Below are 21,587 nucleotides of genomic sequence, written 5' to 3' on the forward strand. Positions count from 1 at the left end.
CCACTGGTTCGTTCTCAAAGTCGTCTTCTCCCATCTCATCCACCACGATAATCTCCTCCTCTCGCCGCTGACGGAAAGCTCCTTTTCGCAGATTCTTTCGCTTGTCCTTTTGTCTTCTTTGCCTTGGGTGAGCTGGCCTTCGGGGTGAGGAGGGAGCCTCATGGTCGTTCCGGGCAATCGGCCGCCAGGTGGTTTTGGTCACCACATCGAAAGCAGCATCGGGGGGGGGGTAGCTGGTTTGGTAGCTCCCCCAGTCAGGCTCGCTTTCTTCCCTTCAGGTTTTGCCCCCGACCGAGACTCACGTCCCCCCTTGCTCCCTTGCTGCTGTTGATGCTGGAGAGTCATTCGCTTCATGTTAGTTTCAACTTCACCTGCCAGTTGTACCCACCCAACCGTGATAGGGCTGGTTTGCTGAAGGGCTCGATCCAGTACACTCATGTTTAGGCCTCGCTGGAATTGCTCTATCTTCATTTGCTCACTCCACTCTCTTACTTTTGCCATATTGGCTCTAAATTCGGCTGTGTATTCTCTTACCGTTTTGGACCCTTGTTGTAGGTCTCTCAATGCGGTGAGGGCTCATTTTTCTTGCAGAAGGTTCTCATACTGGGTCAGTATGGCTCTCAGGAATGCCGCCACATTGTCCAACTCGGGGCTTCTGGTCTCGTACAGGCTCACGTACCACCATTTGGCTGCCCCTTTCAGCTTCAACCCCAAATAGTCTACTCTGCTGAACTCGTTGGGGAAGGTGTTCCCCCAGTAATACATGAAGCTATTCGCTTGTATTGAAAAATACTCCACCTCTTCGGGGTTCCTGTCAAGGGGAGCATCCAGGTCTCAGCCCCTCTCGTAGTCGCGTGGTAACAGTGGTGGTGGCTGAGGTTGTTGCACAACTGGGGGTGGCAGGGGAGGAAGCGGTTCTCCTCTTGGACCCGGTGGTTGCAGTGCTCTTTCCAACTGCCTTCTCACCTCTTGGACCATGAGGGTAGCATTGGTTTGCATTTCATCTCGCAGCCCCTTGACCATCTCTGCCATCTCAAAACTCATTGTTTGGAGGAAATCCCGGGTGTTGGGGTTTTGCTCTTCCTCTTCCTCTGGGTCCAGGTCAGGACATGGCCGGTCTCTGTTGTCCCGTCAATCTCCCCCGTTCGCCTCCAAAGTGCCCTGATCACTATCCTCTCCCATTCTTGACCATGCGGAGGGTAGTGCTAGGATCGCTTCTCTCCAAGCTGGTGCTCTGTCCATTAGGGTGGTGGACTTTCGAGGGACTCACACTTTGGGAGTGATGAACAGCTGCTGGATATGTAGGGGAGATCCTCTCCCTGCTGCTCTCCTAGCGTCAAGGATATGCCACAGAGGAGTTTGCAGGTTGGCACCTTCTCGCTCTTTGTCTAGCGGCCTCTTTAAGGTGTTTGGAACGTCTCCATTGTCTGGAGCTCTCTCCGCCATATGGTCAGAAAGTTGCCAGTTCGGCTACATCCCTCAGTAGGTTTGCTTTCAAAATGTCAAGCATCGATATTTTGTTATTGAATCAAAAGTTGCTTTATTGTAGAAACTCCATAGCTTTGTCAAGGACAGATTCCTTGGAAGTAATGACGTGTACAGACTTACATAGTTACTTTATAGGACAGCTTCAAAGGATAACATACAGATGGGTTCAAAAGTTACTACAAAGTATCTCTTTTATTACTAAGGAATGTAAGTTAATAGAAACATCTCCCTTTCTCACACTTTCTCTGCGAGTAGATAAGACCTGTCTGTGTGAATCTGGGGGAGAGGCACATCGCACTGTTACCAGCCAGGCTAACCTACATCCTTGAGCCAGATGGATTTATTATTGCCCTTAGGTTGTAAAAGAGGGGGGAGCAGGAGAGCTTGGTATCCTGTTCTTTGTCTGAGGAACCATAACGTGCTCAGAAATATGCATGCTTGACAGCTGCCCTGAGCCCACCATGGGATAGGGTGGGATATAACTGCAATAAATGTATGAATATAAACAAATCCCAGGAGCCAGATTGGCATGTCACCAAGAAATTTCATTGTAGCAGCAATAATTAGAAAATTTCTTATATTTCTAGTAGCAGCAATAATTAGAAAATATTGTCATACATAACACTGAAATAGAAGTCTGGCTCCTAAACATTGGGACTGGCTTCTGTTTGTGTGTGTTAACTGCCATCAAGTCACTTCAAAACTATGGCTACCATATGAATTTACCTCCACAGCTTTGCTCAAGTCTCGCAAATTGGGAGCTGTGGCTTCCAATCCATCTCATGTTGAGTCAATCCATCTCATTTTGAGTCTCCTCTTTTCTTGCTGCCTTCAACTTTTCCTAGAATTATTATCTTTTCCAGTGACCCTTGTCTTCTCAAAATGGGACCAAAGTATGATAGTCTCAGTTTAGTTATTTTAGCTTCTAGGGATAGTTCAGGCTTGATTTGATCTAGAACCCACTTATTTGTCTTTTTGGTGGTCCACAGTATTATAAAACTCTCCACCAACACTGCATTTAAAATGAATCAACTTTCTTCCAGTCTGCTTTCTTCATTGTCCAATTCTCAAACTTTCGCATCCCATACATAGTAATATGGACTATGTTGATATTGGTCGCCACCAATGAAACAGGGGTTGCACTTACCTGTAACCTTTGTTCACCGAGTAGTCTTCTGTGCAGGTACACATGTGTGCCTGTACAGAAGCCATGAAGATTAACATATCCTTACACTAAAGAATATTTTCTAGCTCCTTCATGACTGCCCTTCTCAATCTCAATTTCCTTCTGATTTTTTGGTTGCAGTCTCCCTTTGAGTTGATAATGGAGTCAAGAAATAGAAAAATAACTATTTCAATTTTTTCATCATTGACCTTAAAGTTGTGTTATTCTCCAGTAACCATTACTTTTTTCTTGATGTTGAACTGTAAACCTTCTTTGGCACTTTTTGCTTTAAACTTTAACATCAGTCATATCAAGAGGATGGTGCAGAATTGTTTTCTGTTGCCCCAGAAGGTTGGACCAGAACCAACTGGTTGAAATTAAATCAAGAGTTTTTGGCTGAACATTAGGAAGAACTTCCTGACAGAGCAATTCCTCAATGGAACAGGCTTCCTCAGGATGTGGTGGGCTCTCCTACTTTGGAGGTTTTTAAACAGGCTGGACAGCCATCTGACAGCAAAGCTGATTCTATAAACTTAGGCAGTTCACAAGAGGGAGGGTGGGAAGGGTTGCATCAGTGCTCAATTCTCATGGCCCTTTCTTACATGCCCAGCGGGAGTCTGTTCGCTACTTTGGGGTCAGAAAGCAATTTTTCTCCAGTCCAGTTTGGCCAGAAATCCTGGAGTTGTTGTTTTGCATCTTCTGGGCATGGAACTGGAGGTGTAGGGAGGAGGTATCTGTGAATTTCCTGCATTGTGCAGGGGGTTGGATTAAATTACCCTGGAGGTCCCTTCCAAGTCTATGATTCTATTATTCTAAGTCTTCACTATTTTCTACCAGTAATGTGGTTTCATCCACATATCTCAAATTCTTAAATGTTCTTTCCGCCAATTTTCACTCCACCTTCATCTAATTCAGCTTTCCTTATATGTTCTGCATACAGTTGAGTCAGAAAATGAATACCTCTACATCTATCACAATATGCTGCCACTGAATGAATGACATCCAAGGGCATCAGTGTTTCTATGGATAAAAAAATGAGAGCACAGAACGAAAGACACAGGTTAAGCAAGAGGGATTTTCACAGAGGCTGGCAAGCAGCATAGCTCATCTCACCTCGTCCTGGATGGCAATGATCCAGCCATCTTGAAGCAACGGAGATACATGGCACAATGGGGCAGATTTCTGTGTTTGCATTGCTATATAACTGTTGCATTTAGGAAACGTTTCATTTCCAGAGTTCAATATGAGTTAATTAATACTTTTGACTAGTCTCAAGTAGTTGGCCTCAATAATCTACTATTAATATATGGCTATGAAGACTGAGGTTACAGTAATCATCTTAATTTTCTATTTCTTTATCTTTTTCTCATTCGTCTCAAAAAAATAAGCATTCCTTTTTAAAGCCCATATTGCCAAATGCACAGAAAATGACTGCATATTTTATTTCCCTACTGCACAAAATGTGTCCTACTGCACTTTAGACCCTGCCTAGAAAATCAATCCCACAGCAATGCCAGATCTGCTGCACTGTGGGCAACTGACTGCTTGTCTCTGCTTTGCAAGCGCAGACAAATTCCTGGCTATGCTTGAAAGCTCTCCTATTGCCATCAAAGGGTGGTAAATGTGAAGGGCGTGTGACTTTGTTTGCGATCTATTTCTGTCACAACGCTCCCATTTGACTCCCAGTGATTTTGTCTGTTTTTCCATATGTTTCTGACACTGTTTGATTTCTCATTCCATTAATAATCTCTCCAGAGATGTTTAGCTGATTGCGCCAGCATCCTTGTTCTCAGCCTTTAGATAATGCAGTCTGGGTTCTTTGTGCAAAAGTGTGGAATTGTGCCCATTACTTTTTTCAAAACTAGTTATTTCCAAAAGCCATTCTCTTCAGATGTGGAAATTGCAAACTTACTCATAAAAATGGCAGCCCAGTCTCAAGGTGAGAGGTGGCCCTTTTGCCAGTGCCTAGCTAACAAGAAACACTGTGTGTATTTTCCATGGCGCACAGACAGGAGCAGAGGGCTTTTGTGCCGGGAATCCCTGTCTGGACATGGGCGCAGAAGCTTTGAGTCTGAGAATTTCTATGTTCATCTAAGTTAAAATGGGTTCAGGAGCTGTGCAGTTAGAATACACATTACAACATGTGGCTTATTTTTAATTGTCTGCCACTCTGTCAAAGTATGTATGCTCTCCCTGGATTCTCTAAGCATTCCATTTCACCTTCTCCCTTATTTCAATAAAGCTTCAATTGCTTGGTGTAAAGTGGGATACCTTAGCCAGGTAACTCACAACAGAGAGGGGTGTGTGCACATGCATGTGCAACATGGAGAATAAATTGTGTGTCTGCCCATGTTCTACTAGTTAAACCCCACATATGGTAGACTGCTGGCAATGCTACTCAGCACACTCAGTATGCTTGCATCCTGTTTTAGCTAGCCAAAAAAGGGAGGGAATTGAAGGGAATGGGGGTTTGGTGCTTTCTCACCCTTACATCTTCATTGCAATTACAATGAGTCAGACTTCATGTAATGAGTTCCAATAGTCCCTCACTTTTGAGAGAGTTAATTTTAAAACACAAAACTATCTACCAGTCCTTCATTTTTAAACCTGGAAAAGTTATCTATTTTCTTTCTGGGCTAACTAAGTGTGGCAGTAGCTGACAGTTCTTTGTGTCCACACCATACAGAAAAGGGTGGGCTCCTGATTTCAAAAGCAAAGGGAGGTAGTACCGGATTAGACTGGTGAAAATTGCACATCCCCATTTGCTAATGGAAAATTTAGCCTTATCCTACCCATTGTACCTTTTATCAAAGAAATAACTAGGGAAAATGCCAGTCATTCTGATGGGCTGTACTGAGGAATCCATTCTGTGCCTACTCCACCCCAGATGTATCTTGTTCCATCAGCAGTAGTGATATTATTGTAGCTAGTGCAGCTACAGAAGCAAATAAACATCAGTTTTGGAGACTAGCATTCCTTCCGCCTCGCCTGCAATGATTGTATAGCAGTTAATGAATAAAATGAGACAGCAGAATGACCCTCAAAATGAACACCAAAATATATATTGTGAATCCACAAAAGAACACATATGACAACTTGATTTACACTCTGTTTTGTACAATTTTGTCCTTATCATACATCACATTTTCTTTTACCATTATTTTCAAGCATTATAATATATGACCTGTTTGTGTGTGATGGGATTGTACTTGTCATTGTTCACTCTCTATCTGACAGTCTACAGTGGCAGATGCATTGGATTTGTTGGCTGTTTCACTGCTGCTGCCCTGAGATAAATTAGGTGTGATTATTTCTCCATCCTTGCTTTATGGCAGCAGCACTATTTTAATTACTTTTTGTTTACTTTGTTTATAGTCTACCTTTCTCACTAAAAAGACTCAAGGCGGATTTCAAAATGTAAACATCAATTAAAACCACTATAGATCTACCAATTAAAACATTTGTTTTGGAACAGAGTGGAACTTGAAAGCTTTTAAGGTAAAGCTGTTTGATTGTAAACTATAAAGTGTGATAGTTTTCAAACTATATTCTTCCTTATATTTGTAGGCATGACATGCCGGATCACATATTCCCCTTTTAAATAACAGACTTCCAACTTTTCTGTACAAAGTGGAATTTAAACTCAGTTTTGCTAACTTTTTATTCTGCTTAAGGCTTCTCTGATTTATAATGTTAGTACTTACATTTAATCCGTGGCATTTGGAGACATTTAATTCTTGCAAATTTCTGCACTGACCTACAATAAACAACAATAACAAATGAAAAGAAAGCTAGACTTACTTGAAAAACACAAGGTGGTATCAAGCTCAAACTGGTAATGTTATTGAAAAGGATAATATAAAAAACACTTTTTGAAATGGCATAAGAGTCTGGTTTAGGCTAAAATAAATAAAATAAAATAAAAAATACATTAAAAAGCAAGTTATCTCTTAAGGATAGATACAGAATGTGAAAATATAACTGAAGGCTGTGACAGTGGGTTGCAATGCACAATGTGTCTTAGTGCATTCTGCTTATGCCAGCAGCAACACAATTGGTACAGAAACACATGCTTTAATATAGTTTTGAACAAAATAACAATGTTCATGTGAAACAATAGAATGTACAACGGATGGTTCATGTGATTTCATTTAATTTGGTTTCATAATGGTATCAAAATAAATACCGTGTTTTGACTTGAGTATGCAAAAAAGGCAGTGAGGGCACAACTGCTTTCACTTAGTGCAAGTAGATACTGTTATTTTCAGTTAGTAATGGTGTGTTTCCCTATTAAGGAAAGATATCAGCTTGTCACTTCACATAAACTACAGTCCAATGTCACATAAATGCCCTACATTGACCTGACACAGGCATCCTCAAGGATAAATTGAATATTTGTTCATATGATGCAGAGCTCTCACTAAATTAAAAAAAAAAAAGTTTACTTCTTCAGATGTAACAATCCACTTCTTTCAAATATTTAGTGCATTGCCATACATTTCCAATATGGTATCACATTATGTACAATTGTATCTGGGACAACTGAGGGTTCATCCTGCCCTGCCTACTGATAACAACAGCATCTGTCTCCAGGCAAGGTGCTTGCCCAATGGTGCTTATTCTCTATCAGTCAGGGGTTAAAAAGAGAAGGAAGAAAATGAATTTAAGAAGGTGAGCCAACAAGAACTCAAGATTCCTAGGACAGGGGTGTCAAACACAATGCCTGCAAGATGGGTTCACCCCCTGCAGGGCCTCAGTCAGGCCGATGAGCAACTGTCTCTTCGCGGCTTCCTACTTCGTGTTCCTCCTTCCTGTTTCCAGCATCAGAGTTGGCTTTTGTCCAGTCCCTCCTATTTCGTGCTTTGCAGAGGAGAGAAGGAAAGCCAAGCCTCCCTTCCCTCAATTGGCTGAGGGCTCCTCCTCCTCCTCTGGGGAGGGAGGGGGAAGGAAAGAGCTACAGAGAGAGTCCCATAGCACTTTTAAGAAGACAAGAAACAACATTTTATTTCAGGTATAGCTTTCCTGTACACTTTTTTAAAGAGAGAGAGAAAAAAGAAGACCAACAATGTTTTATTCCAGGTAGAAGCTTTTGTGTGCCTGCACACTTTTTCAGAAAGGGAGGGAAGGAGAGAGGAGTCCCATGGCTTTGGAGAGATCCCTCTTCCCAGTTCTAACAGATTGGGAGGGGGAAGAAATTTAAGAGTATAGCTTTCATTCTTAATTAGTGGAAGGGAGCAAGAGTCCAGTAGCCCCGTAATGAATAACAAGATTTGTGGCAGGGCAGGAACTTTCATGAATTACTGCTTACTTCTAGATACAGCTAGAATGTGAGTCCATCTGTCCTTACATCTTGGAGAGTGAAGTGATGTCAAACACCAAATGACAATTCCAGGCATTGGTAGTGAAAGAAGAAACCTAGATCTCAGTTCAGTCCAGGAGTATGCATTGTCTTGAGCTTTATTATCAGTTGCAATTCAGCAGTCTCTCTAATCTCCCTTTGAAATTTCTTTGTAAGAGAACTACTACTCTTAGGGCAGCAACCGAATGTCCTGGAAGGTTAAAATATCCCCACCCTGGTTTTTGAATGTTGTGGTTTCTAATAGCAGTAAAAAAACTAAGAGTCCAGTAGCACCTTAAAATTTAACAAAATTTGTGGTAGGTTATGTGCTTTCATGAGTCACTGCTTCCTTGTGCAGGCTTATTTCTATTTATTCTTTGCATCTTCCTGTACTGAATCCTTCTGTATCAAATTCTTCTGTACCAATAGGTTTCCTGTCTTATTACCACTGCTGATATCTCCATGCCTACTACCCCTCTGCATATCATACCTAATCCAATCATGCCTGCTATCGCCATTCAACATCTGAAATCATCTTTATAGAGTTTATACCTCTGGTACCTTGTATTACACTTTATGGCACATGGCCTGGCCTGACAAAGTAACATTATGTCAGATCCTGCCCTCGTAACACATTGGGCCCTCGTGACAAAGGGGGTACTTTAGGTAACAGAGCTTGTATTGTCCAATCTTTTCTGGCACTGACTTTCAACACACAAAAAATTAAGTACCGGCTGACATTTTGTCTGTTGATCCAATCAAATCTGGGGAAATCAGAAGAGGACAGTCGCATTGCAGATAGCAGCTTTTATAAGCAGCTTGTATATGAGGAAACTTCCCTCATAGTATGAGAACTGAAATTAACAAAGACAAAAATAACTGGCACTGTGAAGGTTTGTAAGAGAAAAGTTGATAAAATTGTTCTGTAATGCCAATAAAAGAAGACCTTTCTAGTGTCACTAACTGTAAGGCAGAAATACTTTTCAAGTGCTTTTAGAAACTGGGGTGAAAGGAACTCAGAATTTTTTCTCCTGTCCTAGATAGTCAGATGTTATTTTTTAATATACACTGTAGTGGCTCTACCTTGCTCCTTGATCTCTCAGGCACACCTGAGAGGTTAATAGGGAACCAGGTACAGCGAACTTTGTTCATGCCCAGGGAGAAATGTTAATCTCTGTTAATCTCTGTAAAATGGTCTCTGCTTTCGAGCGCATCTCATGTCTTGACCGAAACAGTTTCGCATTCCTCAGCTATTCCACGTCAGACAATGTCTCGTGACTATTTTGTGTAACTCAATAAAAGGCTGGACCAGAGTCCAGCAAGGCAGCTGCTGCTACTACCTGAAGGCTGACTGCTTGAGTCGTTCTTTGCTACATGTGGCACCCAGGAACAGGGACCACACCCTACTCACTCCATCTGGAACAGACTTCGGTGCACCACTTTCATTCCTTCAGGAATCCCTTTTCAGGGTGAGTATGGGGGTTTTGCTTTCTCAGAAGCAGAAAGCACACACCAGGGAATTGACCTATTTCCTTAGAAAGGCGGGGCAGGCTAGTTCTGACTCTAAAGTTCAGGGTCTGATAAAAGAAATCGGGCAGCAATGCCCTTGGTACCCGGAGGGCGGGTCCCTCAGGGTATCTGACTGGCAGAGAATTGGCACAGATCTTCATGCTGAACCACAAGCTCCGGTGGAAGTCTTGCAGTTGTGGTTCCACTGTTATCATGCTGCTGGTACCTATGGTCCTGACACTCTTTCCCCCTCTCAACTTAGCACTCAGCCGCCTCCCTCCTATTCTAATGTTCAGTTGCATCCTCCTGCTACCACTCCTCCTGTCCCTCTTGCAGATACAGGACAGGAGGAACAAAAACCTGTGAAAAGTGCCTTTCAAAAAAAGGTACGACAGGAACAGGACAAGGGTGCATTGACAGGGGAAGAGCTGGCTGATTTTTTATCAGTATGCCCAGTAACATATGCACAGAATGCGGACGGGCAACAGGTTGTTAATTATACTGCGTTGCCCTACTCTGTTTTGAGTGAAATTGGAAAGGCTATCAGAGATATGGGCATAGGGGGAACCTACGTGCAGAGTCTTTTAAAAGGACTCTCTAATGGATACTATGATTCCTCAAGATTGGAAAAATATAAGGATGATGTTAACTCCTGGACAGTATGTGGTATGGGACAGTGAATATCGTAATTTGGCTGATGCTCAAGGGCGTGGCTCCAGTGGGGCTTATACTGCTGAACAACTCTATGGATCCAGACAGTTCAGCACTATTGAAGCTCAAGCTTCAACCCTGTTGCAACCCTTGCTATTGTATCTAAATGTGCTTTATGGGCCTTTGCCAAGGTACCTACAGAAAGGAAACCAGCCCATTGTTTTGCAACTGTCCGTCAAAAGCCACAAGAACCCTATTTAGATCTTATCAACTGTCTTCAGGCAGCAATCAGAAGACAGGTTGATAATCCTGACACAGCAGGAGAATTGATGATGAAATTGGCCAAGGAAAATGCTCATTTGGATTCAGAAAGAGTCCCGTGGTGCAGAGTGTTAAAGCTGCAGTATTGCAGTTCTAGGCTCTGCTTACGGCCTGAGTTCGATCCTGGCAGAAGCTAAGTTCAGGTAGCTGGCTCAAGGGTTGACTCAGCCTTCCATCCTTCTGAGGTTGGTCAAATGAGTACCCAGTTTTCTGGGGGGAAAGTGTAAAAGACTCACTTTACTTTGCAACAGCGCTCAGCGCAGCAGGCTGAAATTGCTGCTATAAGAATGGCCTTTCAACTCTATTCACAAAGGCCTTTCAACTTAATACTTGACACCTTATATGCATTTAATTTGATTCATCAACTTCCTGGTGCATGTATCACCCCCCAAATTGACTCTAATCTGTTGACTCTATTCTTAATCTTACAATCTTTAATTTCTTGCCGTACGCTACCCTTTTTTGTTGCTCACATTCAAAGCCATTCTAATCTTCCTCAGGGCAATGCATATGCTGATAAAGCCTTGAAAGGTGTTACCTCTCTATTTACTGATCCTTTTCTCAGCTATTTTCACCAGAATGCCAAAGCACTTGCCAAACAGTTCTCATTACCTTTTGATCAGGAAAGTGGCCCATCCAGTCCAGCACTCTGTGTCACACAGTGGTCAGAATATATGTGTGTATACACACACACGTGTATGTATATATGTATGTGTATACACACACACACACACACTGTGGCTAATAGCAACTGATGGACCTCTGCTCCATATTTTTATCCAATCCCCTCTTAAAGCTGGCTATGCTTGTAGCCGCCATCACTTCCTGTGGCAGTGAATGCCACATGTTAATCACCCTTTGGGTGAAGAAGTTCTTCCTTTTGTCCTTTTTAACCTGACTGCTCAGCAATTTCATTGAATGCCCATGAGTTCTTGTATTGTGAGAAAGGGAGAAAAGGACTTCTTTCTCTACTTTCTCCATCCCATGCATAATCTTGTAAACCTCTTATCATGTCACCCCGCAGTCGACGTTTTTCCAAGCCAAAGAGCCCCAAGCATTTTAACCTTCCTTTATAGGGAAAGTGTTCCCTAACAAGCTTTGGCAAATGGATGTTACCCATATAGTTTCCTTGAAACCCTGGTACTGTGTCCATGTTTGCGTAGACACGTACTCTGGATATCTTTGGGCTACTGCCCACCGTGGTGAAGCCACCAAACACGTCGTGGCTCACCTTATTTCTGCCTTTGCAGTAATGGGTTGTCCGCAACTGTTGAAAACTGATAACGCCACAGCATATAGTTCTTCTGAATTTGTTGATTTTTGTACACAATGGAACATTCAAATCCAGCATAGCATTCCGTATAATTCCACAGGTCAAGCTAATGTGGAATGCACTAATCAGACATTGAAAACCACTCTTCAAAAACAATTAAAAGGAGTGAAAATGGTTCCTAACCAAATACGGGTTCCGGAACAATAGGATTTGGTCTTATTAACTTGGCATGGTCCGGTTCCCCTTATTACCTGGGGGCACGGGCATGCTGCTGTGTTCTCTCCTACAGGTCCTTTGTGGGTTCCGGCACATTGTGTTCACCCAGCTAAAGATGGCATGGCATCAGGGTCTCCTAAATCCAATTCCCAACTTCAATCTCAGCCTCAAACGGGAGATTGTGCGACGCCCGCAGACTCAGATGGCTTGTGATATCACATGGGGTGATGTGAAGCATCTAACTAATCAAGCACAAAAAAGTTGGAAGAGGCTGGGCGGGAGCCATCCCCAGAGAACTTGGTGGCTGCTGTTTTTGCACAGCTAACAATGAACTCCATGACTGTTCCTTGTTGTTTGTGTTTATGTATTTTGTCTCCTGTCAAGGCTATTAGTTTTGGAGATCGTCTTCAGTTTAATATTTGGGAACGCTTAGCTAACATTGACAATGTTTCACATTTTTGTTTGACACAACGTACTGATTTACATATGTTATTAGGAACCTGTCTAATTCCCATTTGCAAGGCTCCAGGAATCATAGGGAACAATACAGTTCTTGGTAAAAATTTTAATGAATCCCAGATCTCTTATGCAACTTTACCCAACTGGGGCATTCCCACCTATAAGCTTCCAGCGGATGCCTTAACTCTATATACCCCATATGTGGCTAACCATGAAAATCTTACCTGTGCACAGATGGTAAATTGCTCTCACCATAAGCCATTGCATGGTTGCCTGCAAACAGGTGCCCTCTTGTGGAAATGTAATGCAACAATTAATGTAACCAGTAATTATGGCCATATTCCCTTACCCCCGGGTGGTTTTTCTCTTGCGGCCATCGGACTTTTAGTTATATTCCTGCTAATATATCTCTTTCTGCATATCGTTTAAGTCACCTTGCTGTGGTGTTGCCTCAAAAATCCTGGCTTATAGAATCCTCTGCTTCACGCATTCGCAGGGAAACTCTCCCCTTAGACTCTACCCGTGATTCTTCTGATATGGCATTATTATCTCAGGCTGAATATGTGGCCCTCGCTGCCTCACTTGTAGGTGTCCCCAGCCTTGCCAACCACAATTCTCGTAACATAAATGCACTTGCTTGTGTAGTTGCTAAAGCATTGAACTATACCTCCGCTGCTTTGACTGCTCTCAACGTAGAACAGCGACAGCTTCATCGTGCTATTTTAGACAATCGAGCTGCAATCGATTATTTGTTGTTGTTACATCATCAAGGCTGTGAAGTTGTACAGCAGATGTGCTGCTTTAATTTGTCTGACAATCGTCATGTTATCGAAAATGAAATACAAGCCCTCAAACAACTGACACAGCAAATCAAGCAAGATGTCCTCCCTTCCTGGTGGAACAGTTTATGGTCCTGGCTTCCCTCAGGAGCCTGGCTCCAAACTCTTTGCATGTCTGGAATATTAGTTCTTGTCATATTGATTTTATGTTGCTGTTTAATCCAGTGTGTACCCTCCTTACTGCAGCAATTTCTTTCTATTTGCAGCACAGTTCCCACAAATCCTATTTCACAACAACAATTGCCATATGTATATAAAGCTCTTGCGCAGATGGACCATCAGCTTAAAAACAATTAAGGGTGGAATGTAGTGGCTCTACCTTGCTCCTTGATCTCTCAGGCACACCTGAGAGGTTAATAGGGAACCAGGTACAGCGAACTTTGTTCATGCCCAGGAAGAAATATTAATCTCTGTAAACATGATACCCTGGTCTCTGCTTTCAAGCACGTCTCATGTCTTGACTGTAACAGTTTCGCATTCCTCAGCTATTTCACTTCAGACAACGTCTTGTGACTATTTTGTGTAACTCAATAAAAGGCTGGACCAGAGTCCAGCAAGGTAGCTCCTGCTACTACCTGAAGGCTGACTGCTTGAGTCGTTCTTTGCTACAATACACTTTTAAGCAGTTTAAAGTGTTTCATGTATTTTCAAGTGTTCTCTGCAGCCACACCGCAGCTGTAGGAAACTGCTCTCTCTCTCTTTTTTTTTTTAAAAAAGTCCAAATGGGCTCAGAACAGTGCTGCAGGGGAAGGAAGCATTTCTCTCTCCCTCCCCATGTAGTTTTCTCACACAAAAACCATACTGTGCATAAGGATGTCAGTCCCTAGGTGGCGGCAGGGTTTTCCCCAATTTTTAGAGTTCCCCCTCCGTGCCAGCCAGCTGGCTGGAAGGGGAAGTCCCACCCGCAACAGTTGTCTGGCTCCCACCTTGCAAGAGGTGATTTTGCCTCTTGCAGGGCAGGAGCCAGCATCCCCATCTTTCCCCCTCAACCATTTAAAGGAAAGCTTCCCTTTAGGTGGTTGGAAAAAAAGCAGGAGAGGGGTGTGGGAGCTGCATTGGGGACGTGATGATGTCTCTCTCTGTGTGATGTCATCACATCGGGGATGGCCATGTGCCCTCCTGGAATGCCCCCCCCCCCCAATATCCCCACCACTTGGGAAAAGATTGAACCTGAGAAACATAGCTTTGCGGGTGGGAGTTATTTTTGCCAGTTTTGCTGCTTCACATGGAGTATCTGTGTACACACAACAACAAAACTGGTGAAATAACTCCCCCCAGCATGTTTTTTGCTTGAGAAAACTGCTTGAAGAGGATGCAGGAGACAACCTCCCCCCCCCCCAAGTGCTGGTCTAAGCTTGTTTGGATTCTCTTTTATTATTATTATTTTTAGAAGCAGTTCCCAGCAGTTGCTGTGTGACTGTGGGAAACCCTTGAAACCATGTAGAAAAGGTACCATCTAATTTGGCTTTGAATCAATCAATCCTGTCTGTAGTTGGTTGGATCCCAAGGAAGATTTCTGTGCAAGCAGCTGTCCTGGTACAAGTGAAACTGTCTTTGCTTAAGTTGTGGATTAATGCAATATTCTGATTAAATTGAAATGATCTTGATGTACTAAAAGTTTATGGTATAATCTTCTACAGAAATGTCTTTCTAACATGCTACATTTCTTCCACTACAGAAATTCCAAATACCCCAGCTGTGCCTCCTTGACTCAGATTCAAAAGTTAAAAACTTCCAAACTCAGATTTCAGAGGAATATTCTGACTGTTTCAGCTGTCATACAAAGAAATTGGGACCAGCTGGATGTCAGGATGCAAGTGGTTACAATTATAATACTACTCTCCTTTTGTAAAGCAGCTGACTTTAGGAAGACAAGGAATGGAAGTTCACGAAACCAAGCAAATAATGGAAGAGCAAATGACTTAAGAAAGGCATCCAGCACTGTTGAACGCTATACTCCTGGCCTTCCATGTGATATATACACCTATCTTTATGACAAATACTTAGATTGCCAAGAAAGAAAACTGACTTTTGTATTGTCTGATTGGCCTGAAGATTTAAAACACATGCTCCTAGCAAGGAACAGGATTCGTAAGTTGAAGAACAACATGTTTTCCAAATACAAAAAACTAAAGAGCTTAGATTTACAACAGAATGAGATATCAAAAATTGAGGACCAAGCTTTTTTTGGTTTAAGCAAACTAACTACACTTTTACTTCAGCACAATCAGATGAAGGTCTTGTCAGAAGAGGTATTCATTTACGCTCCTCTTTTGAGTTACTTGCGCCTATATGATAATCCGTGGCATTGCAACTGCCAGATGGAAACCTTTATAACAATGCTGCAGCTTCCAAGAAACAGGAACTTGGGAAATTATGCTAAATGTGAACATCCAACAGAACGAAAAGGTCAAAAGCTCAAACAGATAAAAGTTGAATCGCTATGCACTGAAGAGGAAAGACTGGACCCGAGCAATCTAGTCGTTCCAAAGCCTGAAGTCAGCAGACCTGAATTTGATTCCTCTCTCTGCCATATTTATTTGTATCCTGTACAAACACTAGACTGCAGAAAAAAAGGTTTGTACATTTTAATTAAATCTTGACATTTTATCTGCATATTCTCACATCATTAGATCCCTCTGAGCAGGGAAAGGGCAGGACATACAATTTTGTTAGAACTCACTTCGTCCAAGTAATACAATATTTAGCCACCCAAGCATTCGTCATAATAATTAATACACTAATCTATCTGCAGATGGGGAGGCCAGTGAAGTTTGGCCCCTGTCTGCAGATACATAAATCCGTGGATTGGGACCACACCAGTGCTAAAGAGATTTTTCTGAGAATATTTGGGACCCCCTAGGTTTGCAGAAAAACCTGAAATCTTAACAAAAATATATTGGGAGGTTTAAATTGCCCCCTAATTAAAAAAAAAAAAGCATCTGCACATGTACAGACAAAATATATTTACTGGTACAGCTAGTCGTGGCCACAGCAGGGAGCCGCTCTGGGCTGGCTACTGTAGCAGAGGATGTCAGGAGAATCTCCAGGCCCAGAAGCAGTTGAAGACAGGCTGTGGTCCCACCTGCCATGGTGGAAATTGCTGGAGAAGCTCTGGGCCTGGCCACTGTGGCGAAGGACGCCTGGACAGACTCCCAGGCACCGCCACTGAGCTCAAGGGTGGGTGGTGAGGCTCAGAGCTGCACCAGACTAGGTGATGCAGGGGGATAGGATTCCCCCATGAGTCTTGGGGACCACTACTTGTAAATTATTATTATTATTATTGTTATTATTATTATTATTATTATTATCTATCCCACCCTCTCTGCAAGCGGACTCATGGCAGCAAAGAGCTCAAAACAATTCAGAATACAACTTAAAAATGATAAAACAGCAATTAAAATATATAAGATACATTTCATGGTGCTGTTCAAAACTTCAGTAGGCGGGATCATAACTTTCTTTCTTCTGACAGTGATCCTACAGTGATTGCAATTCCTTATGAGTGGTATCGCTCTAGGGTGGCAATCCTCTCCCACTTAAGTGTTAAAGGCCTGTTAAAATAGTTTGGTTTTACAGGCCCTACAGAATTGGGAGAGATCCCGCAGGGCCCTTATGACCTCCAGGAGGGCATTCCACATTTCAGGTGCTGCCACTGAGAAGGCCCTAACCCGTGTAGAGCACAATGTGGCCTCCCTTGGTCCAGGGATAGATAGTAGGTTTTGTGTCCCTGAATGCAGTGAATACACAATACACTATGCCATGCCAATTATACAATGACAGAAATTAACCCATGTGCATGGCCCCTCTGCGCTGCTGTGTGTGCCCTCCCCACCTTCTGGCTTTGCCCGCATGGGTGGGGGGTGTCTAGGTCACTAGACGCCCTAGGGCCACCCCTGGGGATGAGCAAGGTAAAACAGGCCAGGCATACTTGTAAATCAAAGAATAAGAACATAAGAGAAGCCATGTTAGATCAGGCCAATGGCCCATCCAGTCCAACACTCTGTGTCACACAAGAACATAAGAGAAGCCATGTTGGGTCAGGCCAGTGGCCCCTCCAGTCCAACACTCTGTGTCACATAAGAACATAAGAGAAGCCATGTTGGATCAGGCCAATGGCCCCTCCAGTCCAACACTCTGTGTCACATAAGAACATAAGAGAAGCCATGTTAGATCAGGCCAATGGCCCATCCAGTCCAACACTCTGTGTCACATAAGAACATAAGAGAAGCCATGTTGGATCAGGCCAGTGGCCCCTCCAGTCCAACACTCTGTGTCGCACAGTGGCAAAATTTATATATATATAAAAACACACACACACACACACACTGTGGCTCATAGCAACTGATGGACCTCTGCTCCATATTTTTATCCAATCCCCTCTTAAAGCTGGCTATGCTTGTAGCCGCCACCACTTCCTGTGGCAGTGAATTCCACATGTTAATCACCCTTTGGGTGAAGAAGTACTTCCTTTTATCCATTCTAACCTGACTGCTCAGCAACTTCATTGAATGCCCACGAATTCTTGTATTGTGAGAAAGGGAGAAAAGTACCTCTTTCTCTACTTTCTCCATCCCATGCATTATCTTGTAAACCTCTATCATGTCACCCTGCAGTCGACGTTTCTCCAAGCTAAAGAGCCCCAAGCGTTTCAACCTTTCTTCAACCCTTTAGGCAATCTCCAACCCTTTAATCATTTTAGTTGCCCTGGAAAAAATTTAGTGGTGGGGTGGTGGTTTAAGAAAATTTGCCATTAAGTTAGGTGAAGCTGTGCACACTCACACATTCCCTATTGGTATAACAGAATCCAATTTGAGAGGCAATATCTTCCATTTTTCAAATAAGGTTAATCAAGAAGACCTAGGGTTTATGATTCCCAAGGAGGTTTACAATCACAAGAGAGAAAAAAACACATCAGTAATGCAAAATTAATTATACTAACAAAATAATTGTTGTAATTTTTACAACAGTTTTATAAAGTAGGTAAAGATTATTGTTCCCATAAGTGGCCTGAGACTGAGTAAGAGATTGCCTAAGGCCGGGCATCCAGAGGGGTCTGGCTGAGGAGAGGTTTAAAATTAGATCTTCCTGGATCACAGCTCTTAGTAAAGCAAAACCCTTCATGCCCATTTCACCAAGTATCTCAACCACAATTAGAAGAATCATGTAAAAAAAAGGGATTCTACCAACTACCAGATGTATTTAGATATTATAAAAACCCTACAGTTTATAAACCATGGCTTCATTAAACTCCAGTTTAGTGTGATATCTCAATGCAAGCCACTTAACAAACTGTAGTTTGTCAGTTGGTGTTAAACTAAGATTTTAAACTATGGTTATACATGGTTTGTTAATAGTAGTTTTTTTGTGTGTGAACTATGGTTTGTTGTGACATCTGAACACAGAAATCCCAGACTGTTAAGTAGCATGGCCTTCTATGCACAAAAACAGAAATGCAGAACAACTGCACTCAAGTGCAATGTTGTGAAGAGGTTAAGCTCTGGGAGTGTAAAGTACTGGGGTTGGCGCAGTAAGAGACCAGAGTCGGAGAGTGATTTCAGCAAGCTTTACTTCAGGAACACACACACAGACTGAGCTCTATTCAAACTTCCCGCTCTTTTATACAATTCTTGCCCCCTTCTGATTGGTCCTTAACTATCTACATGGATTGGCTATTTACAGGGCCCTAAGGGCCTATCTGGGTACAGTATGAGCCTAGATGTTGATTGGCTACTTATGTTTCAATCCTTCCCCTGATTGGGCATGCTTAGGCTTTCTCTGGAACCCTGGTGTGGAGTACAAGCTTTGGCTTGTTCAGCTTCCCTCCAAAAGTAACAGTTCCCTCCAAAAGTAACAGTTCTCCCATTTAAGCCTAGGACACAACACCCCTCCCCCCATAGTTCCAGGTATCAGGTGACATAGTCCTGGAGATATGCCGGAGGGCGGCGGTCTCGTGTTGAGCGTCGGAGCTCCGAGGGGACTGGGCGTTCCGACTTGGTTGGTGGTTCCGCGGCTGCAGAGCTGGAGACATCTGGGACGGCGGCCCCGGGAGACCTGGGTTCAGCTGCGCGGTCGGGGGTCTCCTCCTGCTGGGCAGAAGCGGGCTCCACGGAACCCTATTCTGTGTCAGGCTCTCGGGGACTTAAGTTGTCCGGATCTGGAGCCTCTGACCTTGGCTCCCCGGCAGGCAGGCGACCTCGGAGTTGGTCGATGTGTCGCCTCAGGAGATGTCCACCCTCCAAGGTCACTGCATAGGAGACCGGTCCGGTGACATGGTCCACCTTTCCAGGGAGCCAGGCGGGGCCAGTGGTGGCATAGTTCCGTGCCCACACTATCTCACCTGGGTAGAACCCTCTGGGAGCTTTAAGGTGTTCTGGCGCCGGTCGCCTGTCTGGGGCTCGGTCAGGGTGCAGCTTGTCCAGCAGGGTGCAGATGCGGCGGCCCATGAAGAGTTCTGCTGGACTGCGACCTGTGGAGGCGGTAGGTGTGGTCCGGTAGGCCATTAGGAAACACGCCATGTCTTTTGGCCAGTCTGAGGGGCCCAGACGGTTCAAGGCCTCCTTTGCCGTGCGCACCATCCGCTCTGCCTGGCCGTTGGTGGCTGGATGAAACGGGGCAGAGCGAATGTGCCTGATGAGGTTCTTGGCCAAGAAGTCCTGGAACACTGCGGACGTGAATGCTGTGCCGTTGTCAGTGACAATGGTCTCCGGCAACCCGTGGGTTGCAAAGATGGCCCTCAGAGCCGTGATGGTCGCCTGCGATGATGGCGAGGGCACCTGGACCACGTCCAACCACTTGGAGTATGAATCCACTAGTATGAGTAGAGTCTGCCCATGGAAGGGGCCAGCAAAGTCCATATGCAGTCTTGACCAGGGGGTTTTGGTGGATTCCCATGATTGCACTGGGCCACGTGGGGGGTCAGGCCTTGACACCTGGCATGTCGGGCACCTTTTAACCCAAGCCTCAATTTCTGCATCGAGGCCGGGCCACCAGACATAGCTCCGTGCGAGAGCCTTCATGCAGACTATGCCCGGGTGTGCCTCGTGCAGGGCTCTCAGCATTTGGTCTTGCAAGGGCTTGGGGATGACGACTCTGTTGCCCCATAGTAGGCAGCCTTTGTGGGTGGATAGTTCGTCTTTCCGGGCTGCAAACGGAGTAAATTCTGGCCCAGTCGAGCCCTTGGGCCACTCCCTCCCCACCCAGTCCAAGACATGGGAGAGGACTGGATCACGAGCGGAGCGGGCAGCAACGTCGCGGGCGAGCAATGGCCTGTCCGGAAGCATGTCCATCAGTAGGATCTGATGAGCCGGGGCTGAATCGGGATCCACGTCAGGCAAGGGCAAGTGGCTCAGGGCGTCAGCATGGCCCATTGCCTTGCCCGGGCGATGCACTAGGGTGTAAGTGTAGCCGGCTAGAAAAATGGACCAACGGAGGACCCGTGGGGACAACACCTGAGGGGTCTGCCGGTCCGATGCAAAGAGGCCCAAGAGGGGTTTGTGGTCCGTATAGAGGGTAAAGGGCCGGCCGTAGATGTAATCATGAAATTTTTTGACGCCGGCCACAACTGCCAACCCTTCTTTGTTGATTTGGGCGTAGTTCCGCTCCGCTGACGAGAGGGTCCACGAGTAGTACGCGATAGGGACTTCGGTCCCATCAGGGAGTCGGTGGCCCAGAACTGCCCCCACGCCATAAGGGGATGCGTCGCATGCAAGGACCAAGGGCAGGGTCTCGTCGAAATGGGCAAGGACGGAGTTGGACATCAGGAGGCCCTTGATATCCTGGAAGGCTTTAGCGTGCTGGCGGCCCCATGCCCAGGGTCGGTTCTTGTCTAGAAGTCGGTGCAGGGGTTCGGCCACCGCTGCCTTGTGGGGGAGAAAAGCATGATAAAAGTTTAGGAGGTCGAGGAAGGCCTGGAGTTCTTGCTTGTTGGTGGGCGCTGGAGCATCTCTGATGGCACGCAGCTTGGCGTCGGAGGGGTGGACCCCCTGGGCATCGATGGAGAACCCCAGGAATTCCACCTGATCCACGCCCAGGAGGCACTTCTCCCGTTTGACCTTGAGGCCGGCTGTTTCAAAACGTTGTAGGACTCCTCTAAGGCGGGCGGCGAATTCTTCAGGCGAGGCTGCCGCGATCAGCACATCATCGAAGAATGGAGTGACTCCGGGAAGTCCTTTTAAAAGAGAGTCCATGAGTTCCTGGAACAACCCCGGAGCCGCACTCACGCCAAATTGCAACCGCTTTACTCTAAAGGCCTCCCGGTGGGTCACAATTGTTTGGGCGTTGGCCGTGGCCTCATCCACCGGCAGCTGTTGGTAAGCTTGGGCCAAG

At 44.6% G+C, this 21,587-nt stretch overlaps 2 protein-coding genes across 2 annotated transcripts in view; one reads left to right on the forward strand and one right to left on the reverse strand.

The window, feature by feature from the left end:
- The window catches only part of FBXL13 (F-box and leucine rich repeat protein 13), a 253,544-nt gene that overhangs the window by 129,088 nt on the left and 102,869 nt on the right, over positions 1 to 21,587 (reverse strand). Inside the window, exon 10 of the mRNA XM_060246072.1 lies at positions 6,358 to 6,410. Within this exon, the coding sequence (XP_060102055.1) occupies positions 6,358 to 6,410 (53 nt within the window). The remainder of the gene's footprint in view (positions 1 to 6,357; positions 6,411 to 21,587) is intronic.
- Positions 1 to 21,587, forward strand: part of LRRC17 (leucine rich repeat containing 17) — a 59,394-nt gene that overhangs the window by 28,517 nt on the left and 9,290 nt on the right. The window contains exon 2 of the mRNA XM_060244691.1: positions 14,938 to 15,836. Within this exon, the coding sequence (XP_060100674.1) occupies positions 15,071 to 15,836 (766 nt within the window). The 5' untranslated portion in view covers positions 14,938 to 15,070. The remainder of the gene's footprint in view (positions 1 to 14,937; positions 15,837 to 21,587) is intronic.

This window comes from Heteronotia binoei, chromosome 8 (assembly GCF_032191835.1).
Source record: "Heteronotia binoei isolate CCM8104 ecotype False Entrance Well chromosome 8, APGP_CSIRO_Hbin_v1, whole genome shotgun sequence".
Lineage (NCBI taxonomy): Eukaryota > Metazoa > Chordata > Lepidosauria > Squamata > Gekkonidae > Heteronotia > Heteronotia binoei.